The sequence below is a fragment of the Temnothorax americanus genome, unplaced genomic scaffold, assembly GCF_048541705.1.
Source record: "Temnothorax americanus isolate GAGA-0224 unplaced genomic scaffold, ASM4854170v1 Scaffold34, whole genome shotgun sequence".
Taxonomy (NCBI): domain Eukaryota; kingdom Metazoa; phylum Arthropoda; class Insecta; order Hymenoptera; family Formicidae; genus Temnothorax; species Temnothorax americanus.
This window is the reverse complement of record NW_027509485.1, coordinates 1,856,383-1,872,279: the sequence shown is the minus strand read 5'-3', so window position 1 is coordinate 1,872,279 and position 15,897 is coordinate 1,856,383. Positions and strand designations below refer to the sequence as shown.

Genomic DNA, 15,897 nt, shown 5'->3' with positions numbered 1-15,897 from the left:
TATCAATTTTTATATAATACGAGAAAAGCATAATATTGCATAATTGATTAAAGTAATGCTAAATTAACTATTAATTGCACTATTGATTAATTATTAATTGAAGGGCCGCAACAGAAATGTCTACGATTTAAGAAACTAAGAAATCTAATGTAAATTTATTTTTCCCAATGTTGAGATTGATATGTTTATTTTGTTAAAAAGGTGGATTAAATTATCTGGCATGTGCACCTTCAATTAACAATGTTATAAGTAGAATTTTATTTCGGTACTCAAACAGGCAATAAATATCTCACGCATATATACTTTTTATAGTAAAACGTGCAAACACAATTATATAGTTACAGTGAACCACAAAGACGCACGTGAAATATTTTACATAAACGTACGATAGGTACTAACACCGAAAGCTTATAATTTCGAATCGATCGGTCGACGATCCCCGGCGTCACTCTATATTGGCGAAGATATACATGCTCGTCTTTTTCTCGATTCGCGAAACAATATCGGTCGGAAAATAAAATAAAATGCAGCGTGTGCGTGTTCGTGTTGCGCACCTGGGGACCCCATACCTCAATGTGGTTATTACGGTTGTAGTGAAGGTTGAGAACCCGATAGATTTCGGAGTCGCCACCGACTCGGAGATCCTCGACGTTTTTCACGCCCTCCGAAACTGCTTGTCTCGCGTATTTCTCCATTTGGATGTAGTAGAACTCCCTGAAACGAGACAGAAAAGTGCACAATGGTTAGACAATTCATCAATCTGCGGTGTGTATTCAATACAATATGAATATGTATCTATATATAATACGATTTGATGGATTAATATGAGCTTTAATATAAAGCATACTGTTCGATGTGCGTACGTCGAGGTGACAATTAATAATAAATCTTTCTACGTCATCGCGGCTGATTCTTGTCTCGCCTGGCTTCTCCGCGACAGACAGCGACAACGCTAATGCGTCATCGATAATTAATTAAAGATCGATGCTAACAGTGGTCTGACGTAAGCGGAAGGAGATGAAAAAAAAGAAGGAAGGGGACGACGCACGTGGAGAGCCCTATGCGAAGCTCTCCTCGACGTTAAGCGGACAGACGCAAAGAGACGATGAAAAACCTATCGGCCACACTAAAGACACGATGCGCTTTCGCAGGTCTAGCTAGTGACGTATAATCAACGCGAAATTACGCATACCCCTTCTATATTCGGTCCGCGGCAAGAAAAATCCCATCGTTCCCAAGTTACCTTTACGTTCATTAATTAATGCGGAAAAACAAACGTGCCTCGTTAATTGATGTATAATTGATATAGAAACGGCGATCCGAGTTTTCGAACGAGGAAGCAAACGCGAAGAATAGCCCTCTTTGCAAATGACGCGCGTGGAAGGAGAAGAAAAAATATGAAAAGTACGAACGCACTGTGTGCGAGGGAAATTATTAATACCAAGTTCAGATTTCGTATTTTTTTTCGCAGTTATTTGGCGTCCTTACGAATATTCCGTTTACAAGCTTCTGAGGCGCTTTTTTGTGCATGGAATCTGCAGTCTGTAATACCATTTACTTCTGTATGTGGTGTCCTTTCTTTAGAATTAGTGTTGGAATAAAAGAAAAGATTAAGCTGTACGATTCATAGTTCATAGTTAGTAAAAAATTTAAATTATATGTCCACATTTTTACATTTATCCCGATAAACCATCGGTCAAGTATTTTCGTAGAATAAACGCGGAATATAGTCAGCCGGATCCCCCAAGGGATGCAGAAGTAGAATGATTTCAACAAGAGAGCGCAATTTGTACAAGTCATCATCGCTGAATATTTGAGAAAGCAGCTGTTCCGCGTTGAGAGCAATTTTTTAAATTGCTTCCGTCTGGCGGATTGGAATCTCATTTACTAGAGAAAACGGGAAATGGACAATGGGATGTTTAGCGATCTAAGTTGGTAAGACATTTTTCAACGAAAATGTTAAGCCATTCAAATAAATTCCCATACTTGCTCACGAAGCTCCTGACTAGTTCGTTTTTCATAGCATGGTAGACATTGTTTTTATCCATCACGCTTTGGAGATTGGGAAAGGTCAGGAAACTTTTCTCTTGCCAAAGAAAACAACGCGTTCTTCCGCAACGTTCACCCTATTCAAAGCCGCTGGAAGGAAAGAAACGGCAAGTAGACGAGAGCGGAGACGAGAGAGGCGAAATCTCTTCGTTCGATCATTCCGAATTGGTTTTACTGCCAATTAAGATAATTTCGCGTGCTCTTATCATCAGCAGTCAGTCGGAGAAAGTTATGCACGCGAGAAGAATCGAAAGAGGAGTTTCTCCATCATCCCTTCGCGCATATCCCGTCCCTCTTCATCTCCTCGAACCATCACCGACATCACCCATCGGCGAGCCGCCCTCCCCCCGCCGACTGCGCCCTATACATGTGTTACCTGCGCCTATAATCCTTACTCAACCACCCATCGACCGCATTCAAGCTCGTCGGATCGCCGAGTATAGGCGGAATGTGGCGGAGGTAGTGGTAGACTGCGTCGCTTACGTACCTACGTTAACGTCGTACATCCTGACGCACACGCGATGCTTGTACGTATACATATACGTGCGACACACGTATGCACGTATCTACGAAGTGCCTAATTAAAACAGACACCCGCGGAGACATAGAGAGAGAGCGGGACGAGAGGACGAGAGACTGGACGCATAATGGGGTGCGCGAGGGCGCGAGGGAGACGGCGTTAGTTCCGTAGTCTGTTTGACAAAAAGCCCGAGTGCTAGAATTGCCACTCTTCGACCACCAAGTGCAGAGGATAAGAGCAACGGTGAGCGAGAGAAACCGTCGCGTCGGCGAGAGGGAAAGATACGGAAAGATGGGTGTAGTGTGGATGATGGGTGAGGGCGAGCGAGCGAGCGAATGTGAGCGAGCGAGCGAATGTGAGTGAGCGAAAGCGTGTGCTGGAGGGTGAGCCACGGGATCATTCATTATAGTATTGTATAATTAGGATAATAATAAGCTCTCTTCAGGGTTTCCTTGCGCTCCGTTGCAACGGGACGATTCTCAATCGCGGAAAGAAAGAGCGAAAGAGAAAGGGGAAAAAAAGCGGGAAAGGAAATATCGATAAGGAGAGGCAGAAGGGAGAAAGGCGTGAATCTCTGCAAGGGCGCTAATTATTAGTATTTAATTGCAATGTGCTTCGTCGACCAAAAAGATAATGAAATCATGTGGAGATCGCGACGTTGCAGATTTTTCGAAACAAACGTTTCTATTTGAGATCTCTCGTTTCATTTTCTCATTCATTAAGATAATTTAAAGCGAACTGTATTCACATTTGACTTTTTTATTATATGTTTATATTTGGAAATTTGGTTCAGGCATTTTATCTAAGAGATGTGATATTTAATTGGATGATTTACGGTTCACTCTTTTAAATGACTTTATCTTAAACGTGAGAGAGAGAGAAACAGAAGGGGCGCGCTAGACAAAAGGACACGGAGGTGTCGCATATTGAAGCAGTTAATGGTTAACGGCGTTTGTCGACGCGTTTGCCTCCTTCAACCGCGATCTCCATCGTTGTCAGAGTCGCTTTTTCAACTCGCCGCTTTTATGATGCGTTGCTCGTCGCATATGCGAAAGCACCAATTAAAAAGGGAACTCCCGAGCACTCGGAAGTGTGTTTTTTACAACCGCGTCATCCCGGTAATCATTCGGTCTATATTCGCGATAAACAGTGCATGCGGGTCGACGTACTGATGAGAGAAAATTAAATTGGAAACAATCGATAATTCTCACGGTATTTTAGAAAATATCGCGATACGCGAAATTTAGCTTCTTTTCGGACAAGAAGAATCAATGAATTGAACATTGTACTTGTCATAGGTTGAGCGAGAAGCTTGTTAGAAATGTATAATGCAGACTCTATTTAGCGATAAATCATATTTTATTGCAACGAGAAAAAATGCTTTTTTTTTTTTTACAAGAAACTGACTTCAAATATCGTACGAGAAATTTGGAAATCAAAACTCGATCTTTTAAATCTTCCATCTAAATGTAAAAGATGTAAAAAGGGATGGAAATAAGAGACATATTTTATTCGAAGCGAGAACAAGATTTGCATCGCGACTTTAAGAAATAGGGCGGGCAAGGACGGTGGCGAGAAGTCGTGTACGCCTTCTGCCGGTTTGCCAATATACACATTGCGGCGCGCGTCTTCTCGCCTTACACAATCTCCCTCCTTCCGATCTCTATTCAAGGAACGTGCTTCTTAAGCCACCGAACCAGCCAGCCAAGCCCCCTTTAACGGTTACACCAAGTCGGTAGACGATCCGACAATAGCGAACGCCGCAGCCCTCGAAGACGCGACTTGACGCGCCGAACGTTTGAATCCCTAACCATCACGGTTTTCTTGGCGAAACTTTCCCACGGCGTTCCCCCTTACAGACGCTAGAAGAGACCTACGAGGCCCATTGGCAAAAATCCGCAAAAGAAAGACCCTAGGAGACCTTTCTTCATACGATTCTCAACGTGACGATCCATATAATTTATACCGCGATAATTTATATCCGCCAAAGTTCTCAGCAGTTACATGGAATAATAATTAATAAACGCGTCAAGTCGACGCGCCGGTATTCGTCATACGATCGCATTTTGCGCGTATAAACCGCAATGTTGTCAGCTGATAAAGTAATCGTCGGCCGTAACCGCATCGCCGGTCGCCGGCTACGAGTGGCGGAAGAAGCCATTAAAGAATTCGAGAGAAACTGCCGCCGTCGTCGTCTACCGGCGCTCACGCTCTACTTTATCGTCGCGCGACGCGAGACAGGAGACAGGAGGTCACGAGGCGTGAAAGTGCGTGTAACGAGAGAGCATATTAAGCGTTCGCGCGTTAGAATTCGCGCGCGAGCGCGTCCGTGCGCGGGTGGCCGCGCGTGGTAGATGCGTGTCGCGTCTTCTCGCTCGTGCGTCGATGAGCGCGGCGCGGATGGATGAGCGACTATACGGCGCGTTTGCCCGCTCGGGCGTAAGCGCCCATTCAGAGGGCGCGTTCAAAAAGGTGTCGCGCAGGGTCTTGATGTTGCGCCGCGCGCGTGCACCCTTCTTAATTAGTAATTAGTAATTAACACTTTAATGCTGTCTGCACTCAGACCCGGCGCCGCGCCGACCTCGACTTTAAAGTCCTCATCGATGTCAGGGGGAGGAGAGGGCACCGCGGAAAATTATGCGTCTAAAACGCTAGTCGACAAGTGATTACTGCCTAACACACGCGCCGCTTTCTCCACGAACGCGACACGCCGGAATTCTAAGGATCGTCAAGTACATCGATCGCTGCGCCCGAAGGGCGCGCGAAGCCATCCGGAGTGCCGCGTCGTTTTTCAAACAACATGTTTATTTGATGATGATCAAACGAGCAGTGAAATTGCTTTGTAAAATTACCTGCAAAGCTGGATCATTTCGTCAATACTGCGATTTCGTGTCGTTGTTTCACATATTATATTACCTCTAGAATCTCGCCTTGATTTTATACGTTCTACAGCGAACGGGTTAACAATAAATAAACATCCTCTACGCTTTGGGGTACCTACATTGTTTGTTCTCATCGGTATACGCGATTTCAATGTTACTCCGCGATATCGCGCGCGACCAAAAGTGGCGCCACTACTTGGGGAAGATCTCTCTTCTCTCCCCCCATTCTCTCCGGCGGACACGCGTGTCCACGTCCCGCACCACGTGCGTCGTCGCCCTGTCGTGGCTAAGCCGCCTTTTTTTCACGAGCAAGTTTCCTAAGCCTGCGAGACAATCGGCCGGCGATCGCGCGGCAGATGTGCCCCTGACAATGAGCTTCTGGGCCCTCGCCCTTCATAAAAGAGGGAACTCGAAGAACGGCGCGGCACGAGGAGGGGCACGAAAGGGGACAGGCAGGAACGAGCACGGGGGGAAAAGGAGGGTCTACGACTGCGAGGCACGACGGTATCGAAGGTTCCGCGTGCCGCACGCGCCGATCTTACAATGCACACTTATCGTGTGCCCCTTGCTTTTCGACTGCCCCGGCCCCTTCTCGTCTCTTCTGCCCTTGCATCTGGCTTGCCTTAGACTCGTTCCCTATTTCATCCCCGGCACAACTTCTGTCTTTCTCCTTCCCAGCTGGTCCGCGTTCTTTTCCCTTACCCCTCGGGAGGGATGCGGAGCATCGGCAGACAGATAGACGGATAATTTTGTCAGCTACGCGCGCACTTCTGGACGTAAATCCGTATCGCACGATACATACAGGACTAAATTCATTATGCAAAGACCGCGAATAATAAGAAGGATCACAATCTGTCGTAGGGTGCAGTTTCGCGCGGATGAAACGAATATATTATAATTCACGAATAATAGAAGAGCAAGAGCCGATAGAAATCTGAAAGAGTAAACTATATACTCTGTCGTCAATTTTAATTAAAAAAATGAAAAGTTTAGAGCAAATCGCAATGGCGAATCGCAACGCGCGCTCAATCTGTGCGAAATACCGCGCGAAATACTTCTCAACGAAGACGATTTTACGCGGCGGAAAAAATAAGGGAAACGTAACCACATTTCTTGCACTTATGGCAACGAGCGAACCCCTTGGCCGCGGGGTTTAGGCCGACCGCCCCTTCAAAGTGAAAGAGAAACAAAGAAGAAGAGAAAGAGTAGGAGCTATAGCGGGATAGGTTTGCAGGGGTGTACCGTCCGACCGGGCTGAGGTAGGGATGGTTTTTCAAAGCTACGAGGAGTAAGAGAGAGACGAGCTCCTAGGGTCGGCGCACAGGCCGAAGCGGACGAGGACGAGGGGCATGGTGGAGAGCGGTAGCTTGGACGAGGGGGTGGGGGCAGCTGCTTTGAGCGGTTTCACTCTTCAATGGTCCCGGACTATCCCTCCTTCTGCTACCGTGCCGTGCACCCCTGTCCCCCTTCTTCGCCTCGTCCGTTCATCGCCCGCGATTCGCGTCCTCGTCGCACTTCGGCATCGGCCAAGCATTTTTTTATTCGATCGATTCTCGGCGGCCGTGCCAGCGCTGCACTACCCATTTGCTGCACTATGCATGTGCATCCTCGCGTGCATAAGGTGCGAAGGCTGGACTGGACTGGACTGGACTCGACTCGACTCGACTGCACGAGACTATTTGGGTACCATGATAGCCCAAAGAGGCTGAGCTCTAACGTGCCGTGGTCTAACATGTTCCAATGTAATGGGGAACAACGTTGAGCACCTCGTGACCAAGCTCGTGTGTTAAATTTTATCTCAGTTGCTCGCCTGGACGCCCTAGGAGATTCTAGATTCTCGCCAAACCCGATAAATAAAAAATAGCTTCGTAGGAAAACGTTACAGAGATCGCTCGATGTGCATTCAATACATGTTATTTACAATAAAATATCGTTTATCGATCAGTAATCATTGGAAAAGTAAATGCGGTAGCTGGAGCGACGCGTGCAAGGGGTCCAAGATCGTACGTCAACGAATGACTTCTCCAGTGTTCTAGCCTTAAATTTTGCACATCTGTCCCGAAGCTCCGATTCCTGCTGGGATGACAATGAGGCAGTTAAGTCCTCACCGCATCGGCTGAGTACACACGGCACACGAACAGCGAGACGCGAGAAGGGGGGCGCGAGGAAGGACCGCGAGAGAAAGCGAAAGAGGGAGGCAAAGTTAGGACGGACCCCTTGCACATACGCGCGTACACATACAGAGACCGGGGGATACACCCACGGAACAGAGGCAACACACGGCGGACACATACGGGACGTCGAGCGTAGGAGAAGGGTTGCCTAGGTTAGGGACTCGGAAAACATCCTTTGTCGAATACCCTACCGGGACCGCTCAACCGCCCAGCAACTCGTTCAACCCGCTGAAAAAAAATCAATAATTCTTTGTTGCCAAGTTTATCTCCTGTCATACCATGCTAAACTACATTACGAGTGCAGCGCGCGACACCGGGAAGGGCGCGAGCGAGAAGACGAAGGGATTTTTTCGGAGAAAAATGAAATACCGATAGTAATATGAATTTGACGGTGATTTTGATAAAGCGCAAAAAATTGAAAGAAAAGGATAAAATTAATTATTGCCATTGCTCCACGTTATTATATCTTTGTAATATTGCTTCTGCTACACTCGACCACTCCACAAAATTTACTGGTGAGTTTCCTAACGCTCTCGTGATTATTAAATTGTACGGCTGATGACGAACGGTTGCGTCCTGTGCCCGATACTCGTCATCGTATATAGCGTCGGAAAATCGTTCACCCCCTTTCCATCAGAAAATCACGAGTCTGGTCGTACTTAAGCGCTATTTATACCTGTATGCGTGGACTTTATAAACTCGGGGAGAACAAAGGGAAAAAAGAACGTCGGCGGTGCGGTGAACAAATTAGCATGGCGCTTGCATATGACCTACGGGAAAAGGGGAATCGATACTTCTTATTTGTTGCCGACGCGTTGGAAATGATCGCGGAGAGAGATCGAAGAATGTGGAGCGAAGGAGCGTTACGTGTTTTGTACTATGTGAAATAGGACCGACACTTTTATCATTCACCCTCGTAAAAATGTTCGCCCTTCCACGATCGCGGCAAGAAACGAGGTATTATTCCGCGAGATCATCGCGCGATTCGATTCTACGAAGGAGACCGTTACGAGCCTAGTAGTTGACGCGGTGGAACGGGGGAGAGGAGAATTAGGTAAGGCAGAGGGTAAGAGCTGAAATACGACGGAGGGAGAGAGACAGACGCGACGCTTTTAGGGGTGAGACTCATGGCAGTAGGGCAGTAGGTTAGCTAGGGGCGATAGTCACCCTCCCAGCATCTCTAGTATGTATAGTACGTTGGGTAACAGTAAATAGGATTTGCTAGACAACTGTCGACCACCGCGGGGAGAGAGGCTACTGTAAATATTCCGTAGGATTACGTTTATGGCTCTTAAACGATCCCGGTCTGTCGAGTTCAGGTAAATGTAAGCGCAATCCGCAGTCCCTTCGGACTACTTTACAAAAGGGCGCGCGTGTGCCGAAAGTACGCGCGTAATCAATAATTAATGTTATACATCCGTGTTATCTCGGCATTACTATAAAAAAAATTATTTACATACATTCGTATAAATTGCCTTTGCGTTTTAATTATCTGGTGCGCGCGGATATGTGTCATACGTGAAGTTTCACGCGTACCTTCATCCGTGGTTTCCCCGCAGAGAAAGATACCGATAAACGCACACGCGCACACATCGATAATCGAAAGTGGCCTGCGTTTTTTCCTCGTTCCAATCGGGGTCGCCTCTCCTTTAGCGACGACGTTGTGTATTTCGACGGCCTATTTGCCACCCGTATGTGTCGCGCCACTAAGATAGTCGGTGCTTGCTTACGTCGTTCGCCCGCATGCTTCCCGCGCACTCAGAAGGTGACTTGGGTATATGGGCGATTTGCATACGATGCCAGTAAGAGAGTACCGTTTTGTTTGTGCGGCGCATATTGTTCGATACGGTCGCACGAATTCTTCGAAAACGCGTGTCCGGCCCGTATCGATCTCGCCGTCATGTCACCGACAAATTCATGTCATTTACGATTCAAGACGCGTCACCGACATTACGTTTTCAGTTTTCTATCCGCATAAGAGGCTGGAGGCCTTCGAAATATATAGATAAATGAATGATCGCGACGTGAATTAAATCGGATAAATAAATGACGATTGTGTAGATAGCGAAAGACTGAATTCTTTTTGCGCGCGCGTGTCCGATGTTATCGCGTTCTCTCGTGCGTACCCTCTTTCGATTTAGAAAATACTCGATCGTCGCCGACTGCTAGATAGAAACGAGATAGCGGTGCCGGGAACCGACAATATCAAGGGAAGAGTAATATCCAGGGCCGAATACTGTTTGATCTGGCTCGGCGCCACGGTGTAAAGGACAGATGCAATTTGCCTGATATCGTTTTACTGACAAAAATATCGAATGACGTGGCGCCGGGAACCATGACACCGACCCTTTCCCCCGTCTTCGAGATCGCGACGGATATTATCGGTCGATCCAAACGAAATTTTTTTGAATCTCCTTTTTTTTTGCGCGCGCAAGACTTTTCCATTAATTCCGTGATTCCTTTTTTTTTATGAATTCGCCATAAACGCGCATTCAGCAATGTTTTCGCGTCTTCCATTCGTATTCTCCGTTAACTCTCTTGCTCTACGCGATAAGTGTATTTTCGAATGTAAGTATATTATTTCATTATATGTATATTCCATTTTTTATTCGGATTTAAATAATTCACGAATGTAGTAAATAATTTATACAATAATTTTTAAGTATTTTATCGCATTAAAAATTATTTACTAAAATAAATAAAATAAACTCTTTTTTTTTAATATCTGTATTTTTTGTAACCCAAACAAAGATCACGCTAAAAACAAAAAAGAGAAACACACAAATACCAATTTTTACAGCGTAATCGTTTTATAGAATTATCGTCAGCATATCGCTCAACACGTAAATCGCTTTTTATATAAAATCGACACCCTCCCGAGCTTTCGTTTCATTCGTCCGCCCACATGACGCGTTCTCCTTTCGCGCATTTCCGATCGAACCGGCCGGCAATTAATTTTTCGAACGTTCGCAAGCGGACGATAAAAAAAAAATGGCGAAGGGGGAAATACATTTGGCGCAGTCTGCAGCGAGGCGCCGTGGTCCCGGATGAGATTCAAAAAGAGACGGAGACGGTGAACCATGGCGGGAACAGGAGAGAAGTAGAGAGAAGGAGCGAGGATGAGGGTTGAAGGACGAAGCGTCGGAGGCAGAGGAGAAGGACGAAAGCGCGTGAAAGAGGAGAAAGCCGGGGGTGGTGAACGGCGCATCGATGGAGTAGGAAACGAGCCGTAGAGACGCGGAGGAGGCAAGCGGGGCTCGGGCGAGGGGTAGGGATTTCAAACGAAATCAATTCGGAGTCGCTGTCCAGTCGAACGTTACCCTCGCGGCTGCCGGGGTAAATGTTGGCCGAAACAGTAATTTTACGCCCGGTCCCCGGTGATCGCGAACCCGCCGCTGCCGCTGCGAAACGTCACGATATCGGGGCTACTATATCCGGCGAAATTCATGCGTATTTCATAACCACCGTGTACGATTGCCGAAGCCCGCATCTCTCGATCAGTTGGATATTTTATGAAGTCGTCTTCCCATCAGCCCGATGATAAAATCTCGGCGAGTGCGGTTGTTTACGCCTCTACTCCTGGACGCTCTCTTTCCAAAATTATAGAACTATGTCGTTGCAATTAATAAAACACTCGATTGATTGCATGCGCGCTGCATTTCGCAATCTAAACGACATTAGCATTATTAGCCGTTTCCAGGAGCGGCATAATTGAAAGAATTCGCATAACAAGCAGTCGCGATTAATTTGATCTTTATTTGCTCGAGTTGTAACAGACGCGCGGGTGTTTCAGCGTCGCTAATGTAATTAGCAGACACAAGTCTACTAGGAAAGATCTATCTAAGATAGGTTTTTCTTCGTAACTGGTTACACTTATATAAGTGCCGCTTTAGAATTATCGAATATACGCTACATCCTGGCTTCGAATATAGAAGAATAGATACATAGGCGAAACGGAGAGAGAGAGCGAGAAAGGAAAGGAGGATTGGGGTAGGGGAAGAGCACTAATGCGAGGGCATAACGAAGTCGGCGGTAATCCATGCACGGACAATTTCATTTCTGCCGTCGTGTAACCCTCTTTCTTCCGTTCCCTCGCGTCCTGCGTTTCTCTCCATATCTCTCTCTCTCTCTCTCTCTCTCTCTCACTCTCTCTCACTCCGGTTCTCTCATTTCCTCTCTCGCTCGTTCACTCTACAGCTCGAGTCTGCGCGGTAACTTTTTTGATAAACTGTTTTCCGCGTTTTTCGCCGGTGGATGTAAATTAAATCCTTCATGGAGGCTGGCACAGACTCGCCTCTCTTGACTGCCCCTAGGATCCCGACCGTATATCCCCCGCGCTTCGTCCCACCGCGCCAGCCGTCCGTTTAGTACTTCCGATATCCCCCGCAACCCCTTCGTCCACGAGAGCCGTCACAGGCGAATACAAAGCCGATTAGAGCGAAACGCTGGGAACATTATCATATCGCATTTTTCGCGGAGATTCGTGCGGCGCGTGCGCGCGCGCTCGCTCGCGCGTGCCTAGGATCTCACGCGCGGATGTATGTGTTGCTGCGCGTGTCGCACACACGCCCACGCGCGGAGATCTTCCGAATCGCAGGGATGAAAAACGGTGGCGGCCGTCTAGATGACTGGCGTGGGGTCGTCGCTGACTGCGAGGGGGTAGACAGGGTGCAGCAAATGGGTGGCATTGGCGATAGACGTGACGTAATGGATTACCGGTTGCAGTTTCCTGGGTAACTCATTTTTTTTAATCCTTACCCACGATGATTTGTTTCGGCTGGTCATCGCGACTGCTAAAATTTGCAGGAATAACGAAATTCGGATCTCGATGGAATTAATTTCGCATTACGCGCGCGATTGGCATTGTCGGCATCCTTTATCGCGCGTATATATTATTAAAAGTCCTCATCATTAGAATAGAATTATGATAAAAGCATTGATAGATTTATTCGCCTGAACGTTTATGTTTATTTGTATTTCTGTGTTTGAATACTAACTCTACTGCCCAAGTAATGTATCCCTAGTAGCGCGCTCAAATCAGACCGTCGAAACGAAAGCAGGCATCGTGCCAAGTAGTTCCTTGTGGTATTATTAAACTGTAGTTCCGATATTTCTTAGAAAAACTAAAATCGTATAGCGTCGTCCAAGAGATATTTCGGTGTAATTTAGCACGAAGGATTCCAATTCCGCGAACAACAGAAATAAAAGACTGTAACATCTATTGTAAGCGTACAAAAGAACTTCGTCAATATTGCAGGTATTCGAAATAATTAGTATCCTATATATTAATGATTAATGTGTGATGCTGAAAGCTAAGAACTTAGTGTATTCGATAAATATATAAAAATTGTACTAAATACATTTTAGGTCTATTCTTAGTATGGAAATGCAAATTATATTTAACGTAATCATATAAAAATAATATTCAATATAATAATATTAATAAATTATGTAATAATTTTATTATTTTTCTAACACACTTTTAAAACACCTTCTATTTCTCTCCGTCGTTATTTTTTACAATTTCAGTAAGATTGCAGTTTGCATTTCGTCGAAAACATGAAAATAGACATTGTAATTCGCGATTTTGAGAACACATTTAGACCTCGCGCGAGGTTCAACGAACTCTTTTAATTGTCCGGCAACAATAACCGGAAAAGAGATTTGCTTTGGAGAAATCTTTGGCAGAGAGTGTACCGTACTCATGCTGCAAGTAGCAGCTCATAGCGGCGGATTAGCCTTGCAGTAGCGATGCTTACATCCCCTATAAAGCCTCCGTTGCCATCTCCCTCCCCCTCCCCCGCTCTCAGCTCCTGCTCCTTTTTCCCTCCCCGCATGTCACCTCAATCTCCCTGTCGCCTCCCCCCCCGCGAAACCTCCGGCAGCCTACTCTCCCCCCGCCACCATCGTTGTTCCTCCCGCGATAGCCCTGCGGCCACAGTATTGTCTGCCGCTCCAGCCAATACTGGTCGTATTTCTCGTACTTGCGTTCATTATCAAAAAATTCAAGAAGAACCCGACACTGCGCCATCGGTTGCCTTGCTGCAACGCCAGCAGGAACCCCTTATGTTGCGATACACGACATTTTACGAGGGTGGGCCTCGTATAAGCCCCGTTTCTCCGCGTTCATCCGTGCTGATCAGAACTTTTATTCTTCCTGATCGTTCGCGCGTTAAATCATATGTGAACGTTCGATACGAAACATTTCAGTCCATACCAACTATCCTGCGTTTACCGGAACGAAGAAATGAGAGCGTAATTGTGACGCGTTATGATTTAAGGTATAGGCGTCTCGCTACGTGCGCTAGTCATGTGACTGTTTGTAGGTTTTCACGTTCAGAAATATATTTCAGGCAATTTTTGCTAAGGGAAAAATAATTTCATGACGTATGGTGTAAAATTTCATACGTGACAAAGTATGTTACTTTTTCCAAATTATGTGATTTTTCTCATTTGACTCCGTTTTGATCGGCTGATCATGCGAGTCGTCGAGAAAGGTTACAAGTGAGGTTACATCTCCTTTTCGATTGAATTTTGACACGTACTGAGAAAGGGTTTCAAAACGCATGACAGGGGTGTCAATCACTATCCACGTCGGCTAAGAAAGACGAGCCTCATAACCTGCAACTACAGAACTCGACCAAAAAATGTCTGCCCGATTACCGCATTTTCACTAAAATAAACTAAAAAAACTAGCAGCGAAATCTTCGGTAAACTATATATTTTATGGTTGCATCGGATTCTTCGAAATCTAATGTACAAAAACAATGTTTTTTCTCACTTCATCTAATCGAAGAATGCGCAAATATGTGATTGAAACCGTGATAGAGCCTTCTTTTTCGTGCCGTCTGTATGAAGTAATGCAAAATTTGTGATTTTCGAGATCGATTTTCTAGAGTAAATAGTCGGTAAGGAGCCACAGAAAAAAATCGACTGCAAAGCTGATCATATAATTTGATATAAAATCCAAAATCGAAAACTTTATCTAATACGTGCCCTGACGAGACGACTACCTTAACGATTTACAAATATTAGTTCCCACGTATTAATTGCTACGTTCCAGTTAAATATTCGGAGACGTTACCAATCCGCCCGCGAATAAAGCGCGAGTATCCGCAAGGTTGAGTCGCGAGAATGGTCGACGATGGAGGTTGGTTCGGTTGGCGACGCTTGGCGGCATTTGAAAAGTCGTTGAAAAATCGTTGACGAATCTACCGGTGGTTCAAGAAGCGGTCCAATGTTACTCGGGATTTTACGGTATGCACGCGCCGCCGGGAAGTTAGCTCGTCGCTGATTCGATATTCGTCTAAAAGAGAGAGGAGGCTGAAGGAGAGAGAGAGAGAGAAGCTGCTCCGAGAAAGGAGCGACGGAAAAAGAGATTGAAAACTGCAACCAAGACAGAGACCCCGTTGACGAGTAGATATGAACGGAGTGTAGAGACGGAAGAGGGTGTTAAGAGATGGTGGAGGAGGCAGCTAAAGGGTGATGGAGATGGAGGGGTAGGAGAGCGGGATGGAGAGAAGAGAGTGAAAGAGAGCGGGAAAGAAAGAAGTAGCTGCGGTAGCGAGGTAGACGTGGTGCACGGATAAGAGAGAACCAAGCGTACCTAATTAGTGCCAAGATCGTAATTAAGTAATTTTTAATCAAGTGACTACCGTTTACACGCACAACCACCGCGTATGGAATAGCTTTGCCCGATATACAAGATGCTTCATCTATTTCTACAGTAATAAACTGGATTACTATTTTTCGGAAAAAATTCACTCTTTCACTCAAAATTGTGAAGTATCAATTAACAACTGTTGTATAATATTATTATAATAATATAGCGCAGCAATAATTTAAGAAAAAATTTCGACAAATCTCACATCAAGAATTTTTTAATATCTTAACTTAACACTAGAAATTATTACGGTAATTATTGAATGACAATTATTAAATAATAATGATATAAAACTTCGTAAATTTTTTTTTGAAATCTTTATATATACTATTCTTTGTTATACACGGGAATTATAACTACCTATAAAATTAACATATTAAAATAAAAATCCTAAACAATTTTTTTTATATTATTAATAATATATTATTCACGATTTTTTTTAACGATATATAATTTTTTTCGACATATTTCCAGCGTGCAAGATACGCATTGATACGCTGGTCGACTAATGTCATACGCTGAGAATTTTTTATTTTTATTTTAATTATTATCCTGAGAATTTTTAAAGAGACTTCTATAAATATGTCAAAAGCCCCGACCAACGCTCTC

At 45.2% G+C, this 15,897-nt stretch overlaps 1 protein-coding gene across 8 annotated transcripts in view; it reads right to left on the bottom strand.

Annotated features, from left to right (window-relative positions):
* LOC143901518 (homeobox protein prospero) overlaps window positions 1-15,897 on the bottom strand; it is a 55,273-nt gene that overhangs the window by 26,576 nt on the left and 12,800 nt on the right. For 4 of the 8 annotated variants that reach the window (XM_077413887.1, XM_077413891.1, XM_077413888.1 and 1 more), the window contains exon 4: window positions 555-714. In XM_077413887.1, coding sequence (XP_077270013.1) covers window positions 555-714 — 160 coding nt within the window. The remainder of the gene's footprint in view (window positions 1-554; window positions 715-15,897) is intronic. The other 4 variants (XM_077413889.1, XM_077413893.1, XM_077413890.1 and 1 more) reach the window with 1 other exon arrangement.